Genomic DNA, 24,900 nt, shown 5'->3' on the forward strand with positions numbered 1-24,900 from the left:
TATATGATAAATGTCATGCAAGTCTTTAGTATAATTCAAGAAAGGTCACGTGACATTTCTCAAAAACGCTTCAAGCACATAAATATCCAAATTGCTGTGTGAATCATTTCAAAATCTCGTAGTCCTACATCATATCCCCAACCCCCACACGTACACATTACTTGTAAAATGCAATAAGAACGTCCTTGAGCAAAAATGCATGCACCTATATGAATCCATTATGAAAACGTAAAATGTATGCAGCAACAGTATTATGATTATTCCATGCACCTCATTGCCATATATATTATTTGAAAAAGGGGAATGAGAATTTGATGAAACCAACGTTATGATAGCTAGCCTATTACACCCAGCGGCAGTTCCCCTTGAATAATACCATTACTACCGTGTTATCTGGATGGAAACGTATCCCAGCATGCTTGACAGCGAAAGCGAGCAGGAAAGGATGATGAAGCTAAGATGGCAGCACTACTAAGGGTGCAGCCTGTCCGGGGTCAAGAAAAACACAAGGAACAAACAAAAACAAAGGGCGACACAACGCATTTTTGAAGAAAAGTCGCAGCTGTCATTCAAACAGACGAGACAATATGGCCTGAATCAGTGAATATCCGAAGACAATAACTGAATTGTTGTGCTGAAAAGGAAGGATATTTCGCATTCGCACAAGGGAGTGTGGCTATATTATGCTGTTTAAATTGGACGTTGTGGATGTAACGATTTTGTTGTTTTGTGCATTTAAATGATAGGTAAAACAACTGTCTATATGCACTGTGTTCTTAATGACAGATTGGAATAACCGTTCGCTAGGTATTTATAAATGCTTTTGATGTAACGTTAATATATGGATTGTTCCACAAAACGATGATGTGTGCAGCTGCGGCAGCGGGTGCCGGTGGGATTCTGTCTTCCTCATCTCCTGCTGTGGAGTTGGGTGTTGGGGTAATTTCTGGGGTTGGATCGGATTTTCCTTGCATTGGATCGGGTATGGGTTCTTGTCCCGCTCCCGGGGCCCAGTCAGATTGCCGGAGCCGGTATCAGCTTCTACTCTCAGGAAGAGCTTTGGCGGAAAGATATCGGAGGATCTATACAACAGCTATCAACGACAAAGAGCAGGGAATAAACCCAGGAAGGTAAGTTTTCAAATAGTTACTCTGCCTGCTAAATAGCTGTATTGCGTTTTTTAAAAGAGCTAACGTTAGCTATTTTAACCGCAACATTAGCAGTTAGCTAGCTACATAGCTTACTACCGGTAAACTGTCATCCTGTATATCATTCAGCCAGCTACCTATTAGTGAGCAAGGCTACGTGTATCAGCACAAGCCAGCAAGCTAACCAGCTATGTGCCATTCCGTTCTTGTAGCTTTCTGGCAAGTAGCTAGAAACTGGCTAACTCGCTAATGAGCTAGCTAGGCAGCTATATGCATCATTCTATAGTTACCTACGCAGCACTCTTTGTGGGGTTCGCTAGGCAGCTGGCTAGTAAAGTTAGCTTTAAATTAATTCAGGTAGATGTAAAAAACTGTATTCGTTATTACAAATCACCTTCCGAGTTGTTTTGATTGCATTGTAAAGTAGACATTGTGGACTGAACCGTGGGCCCTACGCCACACACGGATCTCCAGCAGTTGGCTAGCTAGCTATCAGCCCTTCCCTAGCCAACGGCTCTTCACACAGAAATATGCGATAACACCTGGGAATGTTTACTGGGCGAAGGATTAATGGCACATTTTAATTAGGTAGTAAGCCTCGTGAAAGAGACTACTAAATATATGTTTAACATCATGTTTCAATAACTAGTACGTTAGCAACATCAGCTAATTGCAAGCTGTGTCCTATCGCAGTGGTGTTAAGCAAAGCTGTCGTTTATGTCAATAGGCCTGGGTTTCGAAATGGGACTGTGGAATCCGCCTTCCTTCTATGATATGACAAGCTAGCTTGCCATTGTTTCTCCACCCAACTCGCTCATAATTAGCCAACCTAGCTAGTCTGCTACATTCAGGCATTCGCAGTTGATAGCTAGCTTGCTAACGGTCATTGACTACCTTGGTGGGAACATGTATAGACTAGTTAACGTTCGCTACCTTTGACAAGTCTTTGCTGGGTTAGGTAACTAGCAGGCTAGGTAGCGTAGTCAAACGGAAAAGGTGACGATCTGTTTGCCTTCACGCATTGAACGACGTGTTTAAATATTTGAACCTGCTGGTGGGATCCCAGCTAATGGAAAGCTAGCTACTTGCTAGTTAGTAATAACGTTAGCGAAGCACAACCACAGTATGTCATTTGCTGTATTTTTCAACTAGAAACGTACAGCTCGCTACATTCTGGATTATTACGGACGAGAACGACAAATTCAGTGTAAATGGCGTCTGTGTGTGCATCTCCCATGCTAACAAAAATTTTGGGCGCGGTGAAGGTGCATTTCAGCCCCTTCATGTTTTTGTCCCTTCGCGAATTTGCACAGCGCACAAGTAACACAAGAGTGACCGGGCAGTAGCATCTTTACTGAAATTATTTCGTCAAGGTTACATTGGATAGAAATAACTTCTTATGCTACGGTGTTTTTCGGAAATAACGTTACTATATGTTGTAACTGTATTGTATACGTTAAAACTGTCACGAAATGGTTTTTGTTATGTAAACAAATCAGCTGTACGGGTTGCCCCCAGTTCAGTGTCCATGCCCTCAGCGAAGCCTTGAATCGATAATGAAATTAAAAGAATGACATCACTGCAGTGTCCCTTAGCTGTTATATTGACTAAGGTACAGAAGAGGCACGTTCTTTTGCAATACCGTGTTAAAGTGCCACCCGTGTAAAAGTAGTTTGATTAGTTTAGATTGGATGGATGTTGTGGTGGAAAATTGAAACGGAATCTAAGAAAATAAGTGAAGAACGTCAGCTATATGGTCATTACATTCCATTCAAAACTGAAATTGTTTTTATTCCATCTTACAGATTTACATTTGCATTTTATATTGCAGCTACACTCCCAGTATGGTGTCTTGTGAATTTGGTGAAATGGTATAACACATCCAGCATTATGAAAACTGATGCCTAGGCATATTTTTCTACATGGCAATAAGTACAGATTGTTTCAGGCCTTTAAAAGTTAAATTTTGTGGACTGATGTAAGTTTTATGTGAGAATTGAATTTTCATTTATTTCCTTTCACTCTGTTCCTATGTATAAATTGATCCTCTGCTACTGTGAATTGGTGGTTGTTAAATTTCACATAGCACTTAGAAGGCAATTTAATGGGGGAGGGTCCAGTGAGCATTATTTTGTTTAAAGGCAGATTGACAGGAATATCAAGTCACCATGGCACTGTACATGTTATAGTGAAAGCTTTGTCAGGTTTTCTAACATTATTATTCAGATCTGTGCTGTGGTAGTGAATGTAATTTTCCTCAGTTCTTGGTGTGAATACCTATCAACAGAGGTTATTACAAATTGGGCTGACAATTTAGTCTAGCACTAAATTGAAAAATGTTATTTAGAGTGAGAATAGCACCATGAAAATGAGCTGTTACCTCAATGTCTTCAAATGTGTTTATGTTAAAACATACTACTCTGTTGTGTGTCAAACTGTGTTGTGGGTGAAGCAGTCAAACAGGAGCACAGTGCCAGATCACTCTGGTTTGCTTTAGTTTGAATTCATTCATGTGCTTTCTGTTTTACTTCATCTAGCTCCTAATGGGTTAGGGTTAGGTGCTTCCTGTAGAACTGCCCCATTTCTCAGAAAGAGTCGTCAGCCTCCTGGCAGTCCTTTACAACGACTTAGCAGCAAGATATAGCAGGTTTTGCATGATTTCATGAATTATGTGTGCAATTTACATAGAAAATAAGTACTATTTTGGTAAGAAGTTAGCTCTGTAAAATGTAGTGAATATGACGTAAATTCTCTATCTGATGTTAGCAAACATCATAGCAGTTTGGTATGGTATGTAATTTGAAAGTGTGCAGGCCTGCATTAGCAGATGGGAACAGAACCTTTAATTAGTAGCTGGCTTGCTAGAATCATGCACTGGAGTCCTCCCTGCTAAGACAGCGTTTATGAAAATGATGGAAGCACTTTCCTTGTAAGATTCTGAGATATAATGTGGGCTATGTGATTATGCAGCTTAGTTTGAAACACTTCCCTGATTTCTGCAGAATCAGATAAGTTGGAGCTGACACACCCAGGGAATTATACTGTGTATCACCACTTCAGGATACAGCAGCAATTTCAGAGCCATCTGTTTTGTTGAGCAGACGAATGCCAAAAAACAGTGAAAGGATTTATGAGAGATGTATCAAAAATTTACAGTGATCACACCATGCACTTCCATATAATGAGCAATTTTGAACAGCGTCCTTCAAAACCATAACTTGTTCCTTTTCAATATCGCATATTAGGATAGTGGTATATTAGTATAGTATAGTATTTTATAAGTTCTTATAAGTTCTTTTTTTGTTGTTCATTAGGCAGTAAATTGCGTGGACTGTTAAAAATATGGTCAATAACAAGCAATAAAAGGAACTTAAACAGACATTTCATATTAAATTTGGAGGGTTTCTTTAGATTTCACCAGTAAATTGCTTCAAATAATTGCTTTGAAAAAGATTTTGGTCCTCAGTGACCTATCAACAATGTGCAGTGCTGCTCAAATGCAGTCTCATTATATGGAGAGACACTCTGCATCAGCAAAGAACTTACTGGATTTGTTTTGTAGTAAATGTGTGGAACTGTATCAGTGTCTTTGTAGATAGTTCAGTTGATGGTGGCCCTGGTCTTTGGCCTGCTGTGATCCACACCAAGGGAGCATGCAGCACAGGGGGTGAGTCAGACCTGACTCATCTCCAGAGCATGACCATGAAGAGCTCATCGCAGCATCTCCTCTAATGTCTGTGGCACTTCAGCCTCTTGCATGAGACTTCTGGGTTGCTGAAAGATTTTTTTGTCAGTTATTTTTCATAGCTGTTTGTTGAGGTCATCAAAATGTAGAGTGACCCCTTCACCATATGGGACTTCACTCTTTTCAATGCTTTCCATCTTCTCTCTTCTGCACTTGTGAAGTCACCGTCTGATAACCCAAATCTCTTATTTTGTGAAAGTAACTGTCTCAAGTGTTTGGATGGATTGTTAATCAGTGTTTTTATTTGGGTGAAATGATTAGTTCAATATGCTGGGCTAGAAAAAAGTTAAAATGATTAATTCTACATGAAAATCTCATGAGTCAGCTTTGTAGCTCACCTTATTTGGAGGAAAAGTGAGCATTTGTAAATGACAAATAGCCTAATTTGTTAGGTTGGGAGGATTAATGATGCAACACAGCCAAATCTGTTGTAAACATTTTATTATGACCAGATATTTAGCCCTGGTGTTCCTTCCATCTTCAGTCCAGGAGGTTCTAGTTGGTAGTAGGAGGTTCCGCTGCTATGTGCATCCCTTTGCTGACTATTCATTTTCTGTTTTAGACCATGCCTCTTAAAGAATTCTCATAATGAGCCAGCAAATCAGAGCAATTGTAGCTTCAGTTATGCCATAGACAGAATTTTCAGTGTGACACGTACTGAGCTGACAGTCTGGTCCATATGTAGAAAATTTGGTAATTACTTCGGAAAATGGCATGATCAAAAAAGTCAAGCACAAATTAGCCTAAGTCATGTTAACATGTGTAACAGGGTAGTTGTGTGCTCTCGGACAGAATTAGTTTGTGTGCCTGAAACAGTTGTTAGTTTTACCTAAGAGCCTGTGACTTGGCAGTGGGCATTCCTGCTGTGTTTTTTTTTTCCGACTTCCTGTGGTTAAATGTCTTCCTATGTGCTGCTTTTTGATTGCTTTCTGAAGGGGGCTTGGGTTGTTAGAAAAGGGCCTGTCCCAGAAATGTCATGCTTTCTCCCAAACTGGTGGCATATATATGGAAGGGAGCATTTCTTCTGAGGAGGCAGGGTTATCTGGTTTGACTTCAGGGAGAAGATTTGTAAGACACAGGCTGTCTACAGCTTTTAGGCCCTGCTTTTAAGCCAGCGATTAAATAATTCATTCCCAATCTCTGCCTTTTCCTACAGCGCCACTTTCAGTGTAGTCGATACAGATAGCCTGCAACTCTGCTGGGGTGGGGAGAGGCACCATGTGGAGAGGGTGGGTGTATGAGTCAACCTGGGAACAGTGGAGGAGTGTAACGTGGCCAGAGAGAACCACTCAAATCTTGTACTCCATGTGCTCACTCAGCCAGGGGAGAGCATGGTTGTAATTAAATGGTCTCTCAACTTTAAATTTCAGTGTAGTGTAAAAGTGAAGGCATTCTTAGTCACCAGCAACATCTCTTAACTATTACAGACAGTGGCAATTAAGTCCTTTTTGCAGAGCATTAGTTGTGTGCATTGTTTTATAAGATTTACTTTTGTGTTTTGTTTTTTTTTTTAATTTTCTTTATTGAATTTTACATGTGGTTTTAGCACCACTGCCATTTCATATATCTTCATTTTTGAGTTTATTGTAGTTTAAATTTTGTTTCCCATTTAAATTTGACGGAACATTCGAGGCATTCATTTAAATTTAAGCGTGCATGCTGTAGTTCAGAGTCAAAAACAAACATGGATGTCAGTACATTTCCATATCTGTACTGGACAAATGATGTCATTTTGATAGAAGGACTGGTCTTCAGTTACAGCTTTCCCAACTGGATTGATCAGAGAGGCATGCTGTTGTGCTTTAAGTTGTCTTCATGAAACGAAGTGATTGATAATCTAAAACTTGATGATTTGTTGACAATTTGTGACAATGTGTGGAAGCGGAGGCTGTTATGCTAGTGTAACTTGTATAAATTATAATGAATCAGCTGTACCATTGTCCCACTCAAGGGGTTGATACCAATTTTTCTACAGACCAGACTTGCCAGAGACTGATAGATGTTTTCCACACAACCTCTTGATCAACACTGAACCACAAATACATGAACACTTTCAATGATAAAAAGCAAGCAAAGTAGCTTGAAGACAGATTAGCAAGCTTTCTTCAAGTCTTCTAGAAAATGTTGTAGAGGTAAAGGCAGCTTAATTGCTGGTGAAACCATAATTTTTATTTGGTAATGGAACAAACTTGGTTTGGTGACCAGACCCGAAGGTTCCGAGGACCAGCGTCACCCTCATGTCACCTTTCTTCACATTGGAATTACTGTATATATAATGACAATCTGCGTTTATGAAATTGTGTAGAAATAACGTTAGACAGGTGAAGTCGTATTATATAATATATAGATTATAGAGATTGTCATTATATAGACAATAATGGGCTTTTAAGTTGATGGTTTTGTGTGATGGAAGACAAAAATGTAAGATTTCATAAATGCAATAGTGAAGGAGCAATTGATGATAGAATGTGTACTTTCCATTCAGTGTTTTGTAGGTACAACCAATCGTATACACAGTTAACCGCTATATTCATTAACTTGTTTTGTGTGTCCACTGTTTACATCCTGTGTTGGTTGGGACCACTAATTTCCTGCCTGTATCTATAAATACACACAGACAAGCAATACACATTCACAAATTACTTAGACATGCTGGTTCTTGGTGCATGTTCTGGCATCATTTCTATACTTTTCTGCTGATAGGTCTGAGGCATGTGTTTCACTGATCATGTGATGATGTCATGAAGTTTCAGGGCTTCACTGAAATTCCTAGCTGAACCAAAGAAGGGGAAAAAGTACTCATAGGGACACCCCCGCTGTAGTGTAATTTATTTAATAGTAATTTATTTATAGTTATTGAAGTTTGACTAAAACACACAATTAAAGTATAAATGACTATTAATAAAGATTAAAACAAATCGTATGGATGTTAAAACAGTTTTTGTTGATGTTAAATGTGACACCATGAACATACCTAGTTAGGGCATGACAGAAGTACGTGTTATGTGTGATGTCACCAGGGTTACAAAGACAGGTGTAACGTCACTAAACACACTTTCCTTTCCTCCGGCTCTTTCAAGCTAACAGTCAAAGGATTGTATGAAAATGGTCTTTTGTTTTTTCGGTTTTTCATCGATAATGAGCTACAGAATTCAGAGGGGGATTTAGATCTTGGGTCCAGCGTTGTGATTAAAGTAAAACACTTCTCCCTGTATTTGCACTTGAATGGAGACCGTAGCAGTGCCGTAAGTGAGAGGGAGAGGCAGTGTGCCTGCTGGTGGTGGGGTGCTGTGTGAGTACAGTTCACGTGCAAGGGTTATCTGGGAACCCCAGAGCAATGGCTGGGAAGCCTCCTCTCAGTATTGTTACGGTGCTTGGGCCAGCTTATCGCCTTTGGCCAGCTGTGTAGGAAGGCTACTCTTAACCAGCTCCCACACCTCCACATGGTCAGACCAAGTCACAGATACTCTCTTTGGTTCCTCAATCTCCCCAGTAAAGTATGACTTTGTGATGTGTGCAGATACAGGGTTGTGTGTTATATGGAATCACTAAATGCTGATGTATTCATGTTTTCTACGTGTGTGTGCCACAGATTCTGCATGCACATGCGTGCTTGTAGGTAGCTGCAGTGGTGTTCCCACAGAATTTACTGCTTCTGTTAGAATATGCCTGTGTGCCTTCGCTATCATAGCAACTGCTTCATGACCATGCGACCATAGGCATTCATATCATATTATCAAAAAAGCCTACAATTTTTTTTCCTTTTCTTCATCACAAAATATAATATTTTTTTCAGTCATAATTTTGTCTTTGCATTGGGGAAATGAATGAGAGAGCCTGGGGCAGAGAAACCACGGAAGTGTGGTCATTAGGCAGTTGCTAAGGAAGTGATGAAAGGCCGTTACTGGCATACGGAATGTCAGCGCATCATGTCATTGTGAGCTGTTAATGGCTTTCTTAAGGCCAAAGCTGCTTCACAGAGCCGAGAGGGCACGTTTCTGGTTTTTATATGGGGAGGAATCTGAAGAATGGCAAACTTGTGGGATTTAACCTTGTTTTGGGTGGTTTGTAGCAGAATAAAGGGAGTTTTGATAAAAGGTGATGGTGGATCAGGAAAGAAGTAATGGTGGTTAGGAGCAAAGATACCCCTTTTCCATGTGTATAGCTGCAGGCTGGTTCGAACAGGCTGAAGTCAAAGCTGGCTGAGCTGTACAGAACAGTTGTTTTTACGTCGCATTATCAGACAGCAGATCTATTGGGTATGGAGTCAGGAGCATTTTGAGTGTCAAGGGTCATGGTGGGCAATACTGGGGAGGAGTCCGAAACGGAGGAAGAGGGGCGTCCTGCTAGGAGGTAACAAAGGTAGAATTTGAATTGTTTTACTCTCGCTTTTACTCAGACCCTGGAGCACTCAGCCATTGCCATCCTCTCTGGTTTTAGCATGGATGGTTTCTAAAAATGAAATTGAAAGCAAAACTTTTTAGATGTTTTTGTCAAGGCAAATTTGTTTTTGGCAAATTACTGTATATCACTGTAGCTACAGTGCATACTGCATGGTGTCTGTATGTTTTAGCTTGGAGCTTTCTTTTCAGTCAGTTTGGGAAGAGCTGAATAGGTCAGGCAGGAGTGTAGCTGCATAGGGCAGTCGTGTCATTTTTGGCTCATGACATTAGTAGATACATCATTTAGTACTGTACTGAAACCCAAGGGCATCGACATGTTGGTGTCAGTGAAATCACACAATTCCCAGTTCAGTTCTGAGAATGCAGAAATTTTTGCTCTCGAAGTTAACTTTGACCTATCGGAGTCACTCACTGAATGCACATGAACAAGACCGCTTTGTTTGCCATACTGTTGTGCTTTAAAATCCACACACTGCTGCCTGCCTTTAATAGAGTCAAGTTGTCTTCATGAAACGGTGTGATCAATAATCTAAAGGTCGATGACTTGTGATGAGCACAGCCCTTACCGTCTCAGCGCTGTATAAATAGCAAAATGTGGACAATACCAATACTCATGGAACATTTATGAGTCATGGATCGTCTGGCTGTCATGACCCCTAAACTAAAATGTTTCAGAATGCACCAGAGGTCTCAGAATTATTAATGCAACATTGCTTGAAGAGGTTATTTTAGCACTTCAGGTGCTGCACTGCATAATGAAGTTTATTTTGAAATAGGTTGGTTTGTCTGTCTTACACAAAACTTGCAAACTTTTCTTGTCTTGTTTTTAGGGGAAAGAAGACCTTGAGCAAGAAGAAGCTCAAAAGGCGACAGAAGGTCAAATCAAAAGTCAAAACAAGAACAAAGGTAAGTGCTTTCCATTTTGCCTTGAGCTTGTTGTGTCTATCTGCAGCCTCTTTCTTTGTGTTGAGATACAGTGTCTGTGAATGTGGTTGGAAGTGTTGGTTCTTTTGAGCACATTGCCACAAATCCTTATGTCTGAGTAAGTGTCTCAGGAATCCTGAATCTGCCCGGAAACTGTCTGCATCATTGCATCTGCATGCATAGACATGGTTCACTTTTATTTCCTCCATTGGATCAAATTAAGAATAATTACGATCACGGATCGGCTTCTGCCTGTAATCTAGAGGGCTGTTGCTGGGAACACGGCTTTAAACATGTTGGGCTGAGCTGAGGCCGGCAGAGCACTTTAACATACAGGAGGGATTCAGGGAGTGGCTCTGGTAGGCTGGCCTGTTGCCTGGCGACCTGTGTGTCGCCAGTCTCCATGGAAACAGTGTCTTCCATCCATTCTGTGCCATACCTTGGTTCAGCAAAGCCCAGGATTGTGGGTTGCTGTGCAGCTTGAACGACCAGTAGTTTCGGTATCTATGCACGCAAAACATATACGTGGTAGAAAAACAGTACATCTTTTATAGTATTAGTTCTGATATGCAGGCCTGTAGTTTCTTGAGTGAATGTGTCCCCAACCGCCGTGTGTCAGCCACTTGCAGGCAGAAAGCTGGAAATTAGCACAGTTGTGCAGTAGCAAAGGATGTACTGCGGTGATCCCTCCACCAAAAACCTCTGCGCGGGCAGCAGGCCGCAGCAGCAGCAGCAGCGCTAGCGCCTTGCACAGCCTCGGCTAGTTTCAGAGCACCTCCGCGCCGTCAGCTCCCGAGCGCCGTCTGGCCATAAACAGACGTGGGCGGAGCCTGGTGGGAAAGGCAGGCTGGTGCAGCAAGCGCAGAGTCTGAAATGTCTGCCAGGGCCCTGGGATCGCTTTCCTGTCAGCTCTAATGGACCCTTTGATGCGCAATTACATGTAGAGTATATATTTATTAGAAGACTGTTAGTCCTGCTGTGGGTGCGTATGAAGGCACCGCTCTCCTTCATGCTGGAAGCCTCTTTATTGCATGCGTGCTGCCTGCAGTTATGAGGCTCTGTCTGCTTGAGTTCCTCCTAGCTGTCACCTGCAGCCATGTATCCTGTCTGTATCCAGCCTGTATCCATTTCTCATGTTGCACTGCAAGCATCAGCTTTAGGGGAAAATAGATCAGGGTGTTTTATAGCTGCTAGCTGTGACACTGGCTGAAGCTGTTACGGCCATTTGTGTGCTCTCAGTCTCCTCTCTGAAAGGGTTGACAGTGACCAGGTGTTTGACCAGGCAGCTCCAGTTGTAATTGAGGAAGAAAAAGAGCATGTTTACCTGGCTGTAACACGGAACCAAATGGAGCTTTTGACTATACTTTCTATTGCAAGCTGAAGTAGAGGGGATTTTTCACTAAAACAGCATAAATAACACATTCAGAATCCAGATGGTGCAACAGGCCAGGTGGAAATGAGGAAATAAGAAGGTTAATCCAGTGGTGTCCAGATTAGGGATGTGTATTTCAGATAATGTGCCAATAATTATTCCTTGCTACCTCAAAATTACAGCATGAACAGTTATTTTATGTAAATGAAAACATGGTGCAAAGATATACACATTTATTCATACACAGGCAGAATTCACAGCATCAATAATCAAGCCTTTCTCCTCAGGTCTGTCCATCATGTGTATTTATCAGATCCAGTGTAGCAGTGTAACTCTTATTTGTTGGTGAGACATTAGTTACTGATATAAGTAATTGGTATGTAATTCATTTGAATAATTAAATATTGAGTCTTGTCCCCAGTGCAGCCTTGCTGTAGTCAGTGTGCATGCCTTAGAGGGGTGATGGGGAAGACTGAATGATGCTAAGACCAGCAGAACCTCAGCATGACTGAAAGAGGTGAATAAACTCAAGAAGAACTCTGACCACATCATTGGCACAGATGAAGCTTTAGTTAGATGCCATTGGAAAAAATGTCAGCAGCGTGTGTTCTTATTTCTCCCCCTTCCTCTGCTGTGCATTTCCTGTAAGGTTACAAAGCATGGTATAGAAGCACCTAGCATGGAGTCTCATTGACATGGCATCCCCGCACTGTTTGACAGTGAGCAGGATCAGCTCTGTCCATCACCACCGCATTCTGTGTGCTCCGAATCCACACAGGATCAAAACATTTGTAGGCCTACTCATTAGCCTAACCCAGATCTGATGCATACGAAGGTTTTCACATGAGTGGAAGACGGCACAGAGCACAGTTCTGCCTTTCTTAAAGAGCTGGATGTTGTGCAATCATCATATTATTATGAAAGAACACATGTGGCACTTCCAGTCCATTTTACCTTAAGCATCCTCCGTGCATTTATCATTGTTTCCTGGAGCTTTAACTAGATTGTAGTATGTGCCATGGACCAACTTAATTGCAGACGATGTAGCCTAAACAAATGCTTTAATTGTGTTGTTTAGATGACTCTAATGCAACATCAAACAGCATCATTTATTCAGTTTGCTTTTAGACATCAAAGTGGTACTCCAGAACCTTGAAATGTTAAGATTATGAAACTCATGGATATTTCCATGTTTGTCTGTTAGTAAGTGTCAGGAATATTTTTGGGTGTAATTTAATTCGTAGTGCATTGCCGGATCCTAGTTTGTGGCCTCCCTGACCTTTTGACTTCCTGCTGACTGTGTTGAATGTGTTGATGGTATTGTTTGTATAATTGTACACTTAGGACTTCCTTTTGTGGGTCAGAGATGTTGGTGCATTATTTGCTGCTTGGGTTGAAGCCTACTCAAGTTTGGATTAGTGACAAAAGCTAGGCAGTGGCCTCATTTGCATTTAAATGCATTTCCCTGCAGTGCATTGATGTAGATATCAGCTTATATGCACCTCTGCTAGCTCTGAGACTCAGGGTAGGCTATCAACAAGGCTATATTTTATCTCAAATTTGCATTGGAAATAAGAAGATTACTTTCTCTTGCAGCTGTGTAGTTCAGGTTAAGTGGAGGAGAGAATAAGTATATATTTTCACACAAGATGCCTTTGTTCGGTATAACTTGCACAGTTACCAATTTTTCACCAGCACAGCGAAAGAGAGAGAAGAGCTTGGAGTGAATGGTATGATAGAATTAAGAACGTGCAGTTGACACTTCAGATACTGACAGCACTCTCATTAGGGTCTTGTTAGTGTGTATGCATAGTTGGAAGGTGTTGAGAGGTGATGACACTTGTATTGACCAGATTCTGCATTTGGAATCCTGAAAACTCATTGGGCTGTCAGTACCCAATTCAGTAATATTAAATTTGGGATTGGGGGTGGTGGTCTTACCACTGGGAGGTAAAAAGAAAGAAGCAAAACACACACGCACTGTATGAAGGCATTCCCTTCCCAAACTCCTTAGTGTAACTCAGCTTTGTTTTCGTTAAAGAAGACAAATACTTGAACAAATTATATAAGGGTGGTATTTGAGAAGTTGGTGGACTTGATTGAGACTTTGTGAAACACAGCTAATTAACTAAGTATATATCTTAGTCTGCTGTCAGAAACTGAACTAACCAACCATGATCTATGTTTTAAAATCAGGTGTTCTGCTCAGTGGTCATTTCTGTCTGCTTGAACAAAATGAGCAAAAAGATTGTGTTGTGGCCCGTGCAGGTAGATGTATTTATGTCCTGAAAAAAAGTAATATTACTTATTTGCAGTGATGAAATGGCAGACCATAAAGATTTGATTAGTCTGATCAGCCTTTAATTATAACGCAATCAAAATTTCATGCTCTGTACAGCGTGCAGGTGTAGTTAGCTCATAAAGCTAAAGACACACACCTGACATTCATTCAACAACCATTGATAGCTGACTGTCACCTGTAGTCATAGCGAAGTGTTCTGTGCTTAGTCTGTAGTTGCCCATTGTTGATGGCCGTTGGTCCCAGTTCAGCATACTGTATAATCACCATCGTCAGTCAACACTGAGAGCGTTTCACCTTTGAGCTAATCAAAGTGTGGGGGCCGGGTGTTTGAGAGAATGCAAATGAGCAAGACGGGGAAAGAGGCCTCACCACCCAAGAAGAAACGTTTTTAACTGCAGTTATGCCAGTCCTTTGAAGAGACTGGAAGGAGGTCAGATGGATCAGCTTGCTTGAGCAAAAGCCAATGCTGTACCACGGAACAGAGAAACCAACATCTTTTAACAGCTCATGAAATCCAATCTCTAGTGGGAGATTTTAGCTAATTAAGTGATTTGTCCCACATTAGTTAGTTGCGTTATTTAGCGAAACAATAAATTGATAAAGGTGACTCTATTCTGATGTAAAAGGTAGCGAGCATGGGCTTTTTACTAGCTAGCTAATAGAGGAGAGGTTATCTACAGCTGCAGACACTGCTGCCCTCCTGCTTGTTCTTTGCACACAGACTCAAAATGTCTTGATACTGATAAGTGTCTGATAAGGATCTTGTTGTGGAAACATTTGTCTGTATTTAAACATGAGAAGTGGTTAAATAATAGAAAATATTTTCCAGCCTCTATGAAGGATGTTTATTATGTTTTGTGTGCGTTCTGCTGGCTTGTGTGTATCTCCTTGCTACCTACACATCTGCATCTATTTGAATGGTTATGGATAGTCAAGGCACAACAGCGGTCTCCACAAATAAGCTGTGAGCCATAGTCTGGGTTGTGTGTTAAAACATGTCTTTATCAAAAGTTATCGGCCACCCCGACCACCTATACCATCAGAGCACGTTGCCTGACCGTCTGGTGTGTGTTTGTCCAGCTTAAGGTGTGTTGCAGACACATATGCTAATGGAGAGTTCTGCCGGTTGATAATTTTTCTTTGCCCAATTTAGCCTGATGATTTTTTGTTATTACATTCTCCCTTACCTGCGAGAGGGCTTATCAGTGCAACATTTTGCGTTTCATCCATTTTGTTGGTAGATGACTAAGCCAACCGAGCACACCATGTTTCACAAGGTGTGTTTATCTGGTTCAGCTGCTGGTAGCCTAGCTCCCTTCACCTCTATACTTGTCTTCTTCTGTTGTTTTTTTTTCATCCTCCAGTTTCACTTGAAGACATTTGCCCTGGTAATGAAACACACCCTTCCTTTGTGCCTTGTTCGGTTGAGGTTTTCCTCATTGTTGTGTTCCATCATATCTGTCAGAAATGTGCACGTCGCTTAACTAGTGATACGTGCAATAGTGAGCTGTGCAATGGCGCTGCTGGCTGTAGCCTGTTTTTTGCTGAATGATACACTCCCCTTTGGTCCTCTAATTCAGTGGTTCTCAACCCTGCTCCTGGAGGCACGCTGTCTTGCATATCTTCTGTCTATCCTTGCTGCTTGATTAAATCAGGTGTGCTCAGCTAATCAAAAGTGCCACTGATGACTTCAGTCAGGCAGGTAGAGCAAAGATAGATAGAAGATGTGGAGGACAGTGTGCCTTCAGGAACAGGGTTGAGAACCACTGCTCTAATTCAAAACAGTTTTTACCGGGACAAAAGCTCATAATCACATCTTGCCCATTTTAGATGATCTACATTTGCTCTCAGTAGAAGAATGTTTATGAATCACTTGTACATTGGAAGGCTGTATACATGCTCTGGCCCCCTCCTGCACATCTCAGCTTCTTATTTTCTGTACCGTCTGATTCTGATTCTGATTCTCAAACCCAGCCTGAAGTTCCTTGGCTTTGGTTCAGGCTTAGGTCAGGTAGTCCTCCCATGCTCCAAGAGTCACCGTGTTGGTCAGTCTTGATAGTGAGAATGTAAAGGCTTTCGAAAGGAAGCTTAAAACTCGTTTTTTATTGGAAGCCTTTAAAGAAAAGTAGTTGAGTGTAGCACAACGGTATGCTTTCTTTTGTCCATCTGCAGTTTGTTGGCTTACTTGTCGGTCCCTGATTTTGTCATCCTAGAAAAAGAAACATTGATAAAAAAAAAAAAAACTCCTGTCAGGAGTAAGTCCCCTTGGATAAAACCATCTGTTAATTAGATAAATGATCCAATGGAATCTGTGAGGTGAAATGATTGGAATCAGAACTGGCTTGATGTGTGCTGTGCCTGTTGTTGTTGTAAATTCTTTTGCCTCACACTGCAGAACATAAGTTGACTGCCCTAATCTGGCAGCTGTGTGGAAACACTGTGTGTTTAACGGGTACTGTGTGTGATTGGATTCCAGAAGTCATTATCAGTCCCATTTCTCTCTCCTCAGCCATCTGTGGACTATTGAGGATATTCTTCCCTCTGTGCTAATGTGTTTTGGTTATTCCCTGTGCGTGGTGGCCAGTGGTGTTGCCAAGAAAAATAAATAAATAAATAAACAAACCATGCTCTGCAGCCAATGGAGTCGGGGTACCTCCTGCCACTCCAATCCTCTTAAGCGTATTATTTTTTCTGTTGCAGTGGAGTCTCACAGAGCAGCGCTGAGCCCAGCCAGCCCCCGACTCCTCACCGCAGCTCTTTTGCTGAGCGATTTTTCTCCCTTTCCAGCTTTCGTCATCTTCGTAAGCCTGTGCCCGTGTAAACACGGCGCCATATTTCTGAGTAGGAGGTGTGTGTGCGCGCGCGCACGCGTGTGTGCGTACATGCTGAGTGCTGCATTGTACCCTGGGAGTCATTTTCTGCAGGGTTGTGACTTGCTGAGGGTTTTTGACTTTAAAAATGAATGGCAGTACCCTTTTAGCCGTGTGTCAGAAGCAGACAATAGGGATAACATGTTAATCATGAAATGACTAGACATGAAATGACTATATTTGCATATAGCGTGGTGGAGACGTTTACGAATTACCTAATGAGCAAATTATTTCACAGAGCTGTTGTTGCCAACAAGCAGGCATGTTTTTTCAGCACATTTTACTGTTCTCATGAATTTCCTTTTTATCCTCATATATTATGTGTCCCATGTGAAATCCATTAACCTATTTGATGTTCCTTTGCTTACAAATATCTGTACCTCCCCTCCCTTTCGGTGCCAGATGTAAAATCCTTGCCATTTTGAAGGCCGTTCCTAAACATAAGGGCAAAACCTCATCAGCTCTCCAGCCCTTGCTGTTCCTATTGCAGATAAAGCTGGCAAAAGTGTTCACCTCACCAAAGCTTGAATTCTGATATGTGATATTTTGGTATCTGATGTCTGTGTTAGAGAAGTCAGTTTAAGTCTCTCTGTTGCAAGCATCGTTATGTGAGTTGCATTAGAAACAAGAGATGGTGGAATGCTGGATGCACTGTCTGCTGTACAAGCCACGAGAAGAATATCCTCTTGTGAGCATGATAAAGCAGTCTAATCTAGTATAATCTCATCTAATCTAGCTAACATGCAAATCACTTCAACAGCTGTCCCCACTGTGGCAACAACTGTGATAAATTGGTAAACTGTGGTCTTGACGATGCATCTCCAAGTAGAGATATTGGTATGTGTATGTCAAATAAAGATCTTCTACTTGACCCAGTTTCACTTGCATAAAGCATGTCCTCGTAGGGCACCTAGTTTTCCCCTTGCAGATTGGGCAAGGTTCCTTTTGCAGAATAGACAGCTTTTGCTTCTGTTTTCCCCGTTCCTCACTGAATTTAGTTCAGTTGAGTTTGTTTAGTTGAAAGCATTTAACCATGATCTTAACGTGACACTGTTACGGCAAGTTAGCAGCAAGTAACTTAGTTTGAGTTGCGCTTCTGCTCAGACCTCTAGGTATAATGGGTTTTAGGGATTCAGTGCCCGTGTAACTTACAGGAGGATGCATTTAGTAGAGGGTAAAAGGGATAACTAAGCTAAAGAGACAGGAAAGTAACAGTCTCCTCTTGGCTATCAGCACTAATCATTTTAAAATTTTGTTGTGCAACCTTTCCCTTTCTTGACGATTCAGTTTCTTGACTGCAGAGAATGTATGTGTGTGCCGCCATTATATCATCACACAATACCATTTAGAAGTACAGATCTCTGGTGCATCCCATAATTGTGAAATGAGTGAATGCTCTCTCATTCAGGAGGCCCTCTTGTCTCGTGTTCGCGTCATTCCTCTGAGCTCTGATCTCTCTCTTCCAGACCGACTCTCTGGACGGGGCCTTCTCTGTGCCGGACATCAAGCTCCACAGCAACCCCTCGGCCTTCAATGTCTTCTGCAACGTGCGGCACTGTGTGCTGGACTGGCAGCAGCGGGAGGCCTCCCTCGCGCTGGCCTCCCGAAACTCAGTGCAGAGCGGGGACTCGGACAGCGAGGAAGAGGAGGAGTGCCGGGAGCCCGCCATCAAGCTGCCCAAGGTCAGTGGGGTGACGTGTTGTGACACAGAAATCAATCGATCTGTCCTCTAGTGTTTCGCAGGAACCGCGCTCTGCGCAGTGGCCACTGAATGAAGCTGTGCATAGTCTGGAAGGGTCTGCAACTTCAGTCATATTCCTGTAGGTGTAGGAAAAAAGACAGACTGTTGTGTTGTGAAAATCAGTTCGGGTTGTTCTTTACTGTTGCAGCTATAAGTGGTGAAACTGAGCAGATATCAACCTGAGATGTCTTTCAGCCTGGGGGGGGGGGTGGGGGGTGGGGGTGGGTTTCACCTTAAAGTCCCATGGGTGGGGGGTTGTCTTCAAAGCGGGTTTGTCTCATGACTTTGAGCTGAATGCCTTAAGCTTTATGAGAAAATTGCCATCTTCACATTATAGGATGAAATGTTCTTTAATCTATTTCTCAAAGGAGTGTGATAGTAATGTTGAATAGCAATACCTATGCGTAGCTACACTTGATAAGGCCAGAAAATGAATGTGGGCAAATATTGTGCTTTCCTGGGGGAGATGGCGAAAGCACACATTTGCCTCAAGGTTAAAGCCTGGCATATTTTCCTTAAAGCTCATGATGCTGGGCATAAAAGGCCCCACTCTTGGCAAACTGATGGGTGGAGATTAGCAGAGCTTTACGGACTGTTTGAGAAACCTTTCCAGTCAAGCTGTAGCTCTCAGCCATGATGCTTTATCAGAGACACTGCTGAATGTGCAGTTAGTTGGGTCAGTTACACTCCAATTAACCTAGCATTCAAAAAGATCACACAGTGAGTGGTGATTGCTTTTCCATATCATACCAAGTGATAATGATTGTATGAGTTAATCAAGCCTCATTCTTACATTGTAAGAATGATAGGACACCTCCATAACATTCCACATTCTTGACTGGAGTTGGGTTGGGGCTTCTGTCATGAAGGACACTGGGGTAAATATGCGTCCATTTGACTACCATGCTAATTAAACTGATGCTAAACATCAGGGACTTAAAATCATGCCTCTGCGGATTAGAGCGGGACTGTGTGTGCTCATATTGCGTAGTGCCACAGTAGCTATGGGCAAACGGAGAATGCAGAGTTCAGCATCATCTCAGAATAGAGGGTGGGGGGTGGAGCAATTTGGATTAATCAGACTGTTAAACAGTCAACATGCTGGTTAAGGTACATAGGGTATATATGGCAATTTCAAAGGCCTTTGGAAAGATTACATCTGAGGTTGTTGCTTAATGAGGAAAAACCAGGAATACAGTCAGCTTTTTTGTGTTGAACGGAGTGGTGGCTTGAGGCCAACTGAATGTGTAAAACTGAAATCCTGCTATCCTGTATAATATCAGTGCTTGTTATTGATTTTATGCTCCAGTTGGAGATATGTCTGAAGAGCCAGTGGAATCAAGTATTTAGGCTATATCATTTCTGAGGCAATTGAATTGCTCCAGCATCATCAAGTACGCCTGATTCTTTTTATTTTGCTGGCCAATTTTGTATAGAAGAGAAATGGACTTAACCTTCAATAGGCAGCATTACATGAGCTAAATGAGGGCTTCACGTTGATTGGGAAGGACGTTGGAGACCTTTTTAAAGGGGCAATCTTGGAAACATCAGTTCCCTGGCAGAACTGACCCACTAACTCAGAAGGGACTGAATCTTGTTCAGTTCGCCTCATTGTGTTATGATTGTGTTTTTCCACGTACAGAGAGCCACACTTCAACCAAGTCAAAAACAACCCTAAAATGTTCTCAAATAAAAAATGAACCACAGATTTCAAAGAATTTTTTTTGAGAATATGGCAGTGTCTAAGCAGAAGGAAAAGGTGATTCTTTTTGCACGTACAGCCGACTTGCCTATCCATCAGAGTAATGGTGAATCTTTCAGCTTCAACTTCTGTCTCGCTGCATTTTGAACGAGATTGTAAAAAAAAAAATTCTCCTGAAATTCTGAATTTCTCCGGCTGTGTGTGGCAGTCGTTTCCCTCATTTCTAAATGCATCAACAGACACTGAAGTTTGGTTACCAACAGTGTTAATATTTCATAGCTTTCATTCCTTGCTGTGTCGGCCCAGTTTGTTCATGAGTGAATGTGGTACTGCCTGTCATAGATGCAAATCCAACCTGGACCACATGAAAAAGGAGCCAAAGACCCAAAATAAGCTCTTTGAAATATTCATTTCTATTTTTTAAAATCCGTGATTTCTGCTTCTGTAAGGATCAAGCATTTAGGTGGAGCAGGATAATATTTTCTATTCACTGTGAAGTTTTGAAAGTGACTTGACTGGCTTTATGTGTTCATTTGATTCCAAGTTTGGATTCATGAGTCAACCAAAATAATATAAAAATGCTATATTCCCAATTTTAAGGTCCTTTAATATACAAGTACGTGTCGTGTGGTAATTTTAACTTTGCTCTTTTGAAGACATCGGTATCAGTGTACCTTTGGAATTAATTGCCATTTCAAGTAGTTTTTTTGACCTTAGAAGCACTTCTGAATATTATATACTTGCGTCATTTTTATGAGTCACCTGACAAGCTGTGTTTTCCATGATAGGCCTCAAACAAGGACAGACACAGAATGATAATAGTTGCATGTAGACAGGGCTCTAGACTATTTGTTACATGATAAAAATCATAAGAGTCTGAAGGTGGCAGGGTATGGTAATATGGTAATTGAAGGCAAAGGTGAAGTAATAAGCTGAATTTTATGTCTTACTGTCACATTTTTTGAAATTCATCAGCTTCACCCACCTTGACTGGGTGATCATACAGCTCACAATGAGACTGTCAGTCCCACAGAAAAACTTCTGTGGGCTCATTTTGTTGAACTTAGTGGTGCTTTTCTGGGTTGGCTGATGTGGTGGTGCCGGTGGCAGTGGCAGCGGCAGTGGCAGCGGCAGTGACTCTCTGTTCTCCTCCTCAGATCATCGGCATCGGGCTGTGCGGGGTATTCGAGCTCATTAAGGAGACGCGCTTCTCGCACCCCTCCCTGTGTCTGCGCAGCCTGCAGGCTCTGCTGGACATGCTGCAGGGCCAGCAGCCGGAGGGCTTCCAGACCGAGCCGCCCGACGTGCTGGGTGTGTACTGCTCACACACACAACACACAGACATAACACACAACACACACTAAACACACACGCTTAACACACACACACACACACACACACACACACCACTCAATTCATATACAGACTCATACAACACAGACACAGACAACACACACGAATGTAACACAGAAGCAACATGCACTCCACATACAAACATGCAGTCAAACGTAACATAAGGACATCTAGACCAATAATGGCAAGTCAATAACTGCCCCTCTCCCTCCAGAATCTCTGTTCCACCTGCTGCTGGAGACGACAGTGCGGAGCACGGGGATGAATGACACTACGGGGCAGGCCCTGACAGCGCTGTCCTGTGCCTGCCTCTTCAGCCTGGTGGTGTCCTGGGGAGACACGGGCAAGATCCTACAGGCCGTGTCTGCCATTCTCACCAACAACGGCAGCCATGCCTGCCAGACCATACAGGTGAGCGGTTATACTGACACAACACACTCCGTACAGCTGTATCAGCGCTCTCTGTACAGGGGAAAAGGGTTATACTTGCACACTTCATAGAGATAAATGGATTATATTAAAACACTCCATACAAGTAAGGGGGTTATTATAAAGCATTGCATACAAGTATAGCAGTTGTACTGAAACACTCTGTATAGGAAAAGGGGTTACAGTGAGACACTCCTTACAAGTAAAGAGCTCATACGAAAACATTCCATATGTTATAAAAGACTGGAAGAAACTGCTTAATTGTTTGTTCTTAAGTGGGTGTTTTGATAACTTAATTTGCTGTGCCTCTGTGTGAGGTCAGAAAATTACCACCTTTGAACAACTGCCAAGGGCAGAATTTTGGTTGTTAGAATGGAATATCTGAGCTCCCCTGGGCTGTTTTCATCCAGTGTGGGTGTCGGGAAGACAAAACAAGAGGAGACAGTGGATGATTAAAGTCCACTGAGCTTTACAGGGCAATAACACAGGGTAAAATGCTATGGAAGAAAATGTACTGCATCAACCTGACAAACAGACTCAGGGCAGCATCCGGAGATCAGAAATTGAATTGTTGAAATGCTCGGCCTCTCTCTGAATCTCCAGTCTTATTACGTTACCCTGGCTGCATACATCCGCCAATTACGCCCCTGTGTTGTTTCTGTGTGTGTGTGTGTGTGTGTGTGTGTGTGTATGTGTATGTGTGTGTCTGGATGGGTGAGGTTGTTGCACTCAGTATCTGCTGTGTGTTAGACAGATGAAATAAGCTTTAATCACATCAAATGGTTAATGTGCCTTAGTAGCCTTGGAAACTACTAAATGGAGTATGAATTAATGACCAGATCTTGATGTAGTGTGACCAAAATCTGCTCATTCCATCATGTACTGGAAGGAGCCATTTAGGTTCCTGTGAAACTGGCAGGTGATAGTAAATTTGTCCAATGGGCTGGCGTTGGCTCCAGGGTAAGACTCTAGTTTCCCATTTTGACTCTGGTTCAGTTTAGGTCCTGTCACATCTGAGGTGTCCTTCGCAGTAAGTCCTGTGTGACTCTCCCTCTCTTCTTCTCTCTTTCCCTCCCTCCCTGGGAGCTGTCATTCCCCTGTTGGCAGGGCAAGATTTACTCGGGGATTTAAACCAGTATTCATCAGAGCTAATGGCTCTGCGGGGCGTGTTTGGCTCAATATTGGAATGGACTGCAGTGCCAATACCAGTGATGCTGGAGGAGTAGCTCCCTGCATTGTTTGCGACCTGCTGGAAAACTGCTGAAAGTCCTGAAATTCGTGCTAGTTGGCTGATTAATGGCAGCAGAAGGGAAGGACTCTATATCTGATGTTGTTCTTCAGGAATTATGTGCAGAGGGATGAGTCAACAAAGTGTGACAGCCAGTGAAATCACCACTAGCTTTTTGTGGGGCTGAATGGTGGTGGATGGGTGTTTGCTATAGGGTACAGAACCAAACCAGTCAAGACTTTAAGGGCCCTTCCCCACAAAATTGCAGTTTGACTCGGGGCCAGGCATTGTAAGGTATCTTATACTTCTGTCCTGTTAAGGTTAAATGATGATTTTAAGGAACATAAGTCAAGCGAGTATTTCACTTCTGTTCCCATAACGGGTGGAACTGGTCCACAATGGCTTTTGATCATCTCTATCAACAAGCATGTCAGCTGTTTGTGGTCACTGTGCTAGTTTTCTGTGACTGTTGACTTCTCTTAACTGGTGCATTCAGTAGCAGAGTGCAGTTCTGGCCTTGTGGTACAGCTGGCTGCAGTCCAGTGTTTTATTTCGCACTGTATTTGAAGAGGGAAGAGAAGTGTCACAAAAAAATGTTATACGTTGCTGAGCTGGAGTGAAAACCAGAAACCATTTTTTGCTGGCCAGAACTGGAGCTTGCTTTACAGTTTATAAAGACCTGAATAGAGCCTTTGTTCTGAGAACGTTCTTGACAACTCTTACACCTTTTGTCGGGACTGCCTGATTCCTTCCAGGTGCCCACCATCCTCAATGCCCTGCAGCGGAGCGTCCAGGCCGTCCTGGTGGGGAAGATCCAGATCCAGGAGTGGTTCGGAAACGGTATCAAGCGGGCGGCGCTGATGAACAAGTGGGTTCTGAAGGAAGTGACCATCGACGAGGACGAGCGCTGCCTCCTCCAGACGGATGGCTCCTTCCTCTACCTGCTGTGCAAGGACGGGCTGTACAAAGTGGGATCGGGCTATAGCGGCACCGTCCGGGTACGAATGTCCAGAAAAACCCAGAGCTCTCATCTGCCTGTACAACAGCGGTCTAATGCTAACAGCGCCTTTTTTATTAGCTTATTTATTGATTCTGTCAGTTGGTGGTATGTACTTTATATTCAACCACATGAATAAGTATTGTGAGAAGATTAAAGTACATGCGATTAAAGATACATAAGATTAAAATACATACACTGATGTGCTTGTCCAGTACAGTATTTTGGAAATTTGAATTCTGTCCTCAGATCAAGAGAGAAACTTCACAACCTCTTTTCATAATATTTCATCTAAATCAGTGTTTCTCAATCCTACTCCTGGAGGCCCACTGTCCTGCATATCTTCTGTGTATCCTTGCTCTACCTGCCTGACTGAACTCATCAGTGGCACTTTTGATTAGGATTAGGATTAAGAAACACTGATCTAAATTGTAAGGCAGGGCAACATTCATAATACCAGGCTGGATAGAGTTTGTATCAGGAGGCTAATGCAACATTACTGGTTGCAGGGCCATGTGTATAATTCCACTTCGCGCATCAGGAACCGGAAGGAGAAGAGGTCGTGGCTGGGGTTTGCTCAGGTAACCACTGAATGATTGTGAGCTCTTACAATGTTCTCATACACTGCCTGTCAAGGGCTTCCACTTCATGGAGATCACCCAGGAAGACCATACTTTGGTGCAATA

At 42.3% G+C, this 24,900-nt stretch overlaps 1 protein-coding gene across 10 annotated transcripts in view; it reads left to right on the forward strand.

Annotated features, from left to right (window-relative positions):
• Window positions 1–438: 438 nt before the first annotated feature.
• mycbp2 (MYC binding protein 2) overlaps window positions 439–24,900 on the forward strand; it is an 86,506-nt gene continuing 62,044 nt past the window's right edge. For all 10 annotated transcript variants that reach the window (XM_036540129.1, XM_036540131.1, XM_036540134.1 and 7 more), the window contains exons 1-7: window positions 439–1,130; window positions 10,127–10,202; window positions 18,231–18,446; window positions 21,365–21,518; window positions 21,775–21,971; window positions 23,973–24,215; window positions 24,724–24,795. In XM_036540129.1, the coding sequence (XP_036396022.1) occupies window positions 862–1,130; window positions 10,127–10,202; window positions 18,231–18,446; window positions 21,365–21,518; window positions 21,775–21,971; window positions 23,973–24,215; window positions 24,724–24,795 (1,227 nt within the window). In that variant the 5' untranslated portion in view covers window positions 439–861. The remainder of the gene's footprint in view (window positions 1,131–10,126; window positions 10,203–18,230; window positions 18,447–21,364; window positions 21,519–21,774; window positions 21,972–23,972; window positions 24,216–24,723; window positions 24,796–24,900) is intronic.

This window comes from Megalops cyprinoides, chromosome 11 (genome assembly GCF_013368585.1).
Source record: "Megalops cyprinoides isolate fMegCyp1 chromosome 11, fMegCyp1.pri, whole genome shotgun sequence".
NCBI lineage: Eukaryota > Metazoa > Chordata > Actinopteri > Elopiformes > Megalopidae > Megalops > Megalops cyprinoides.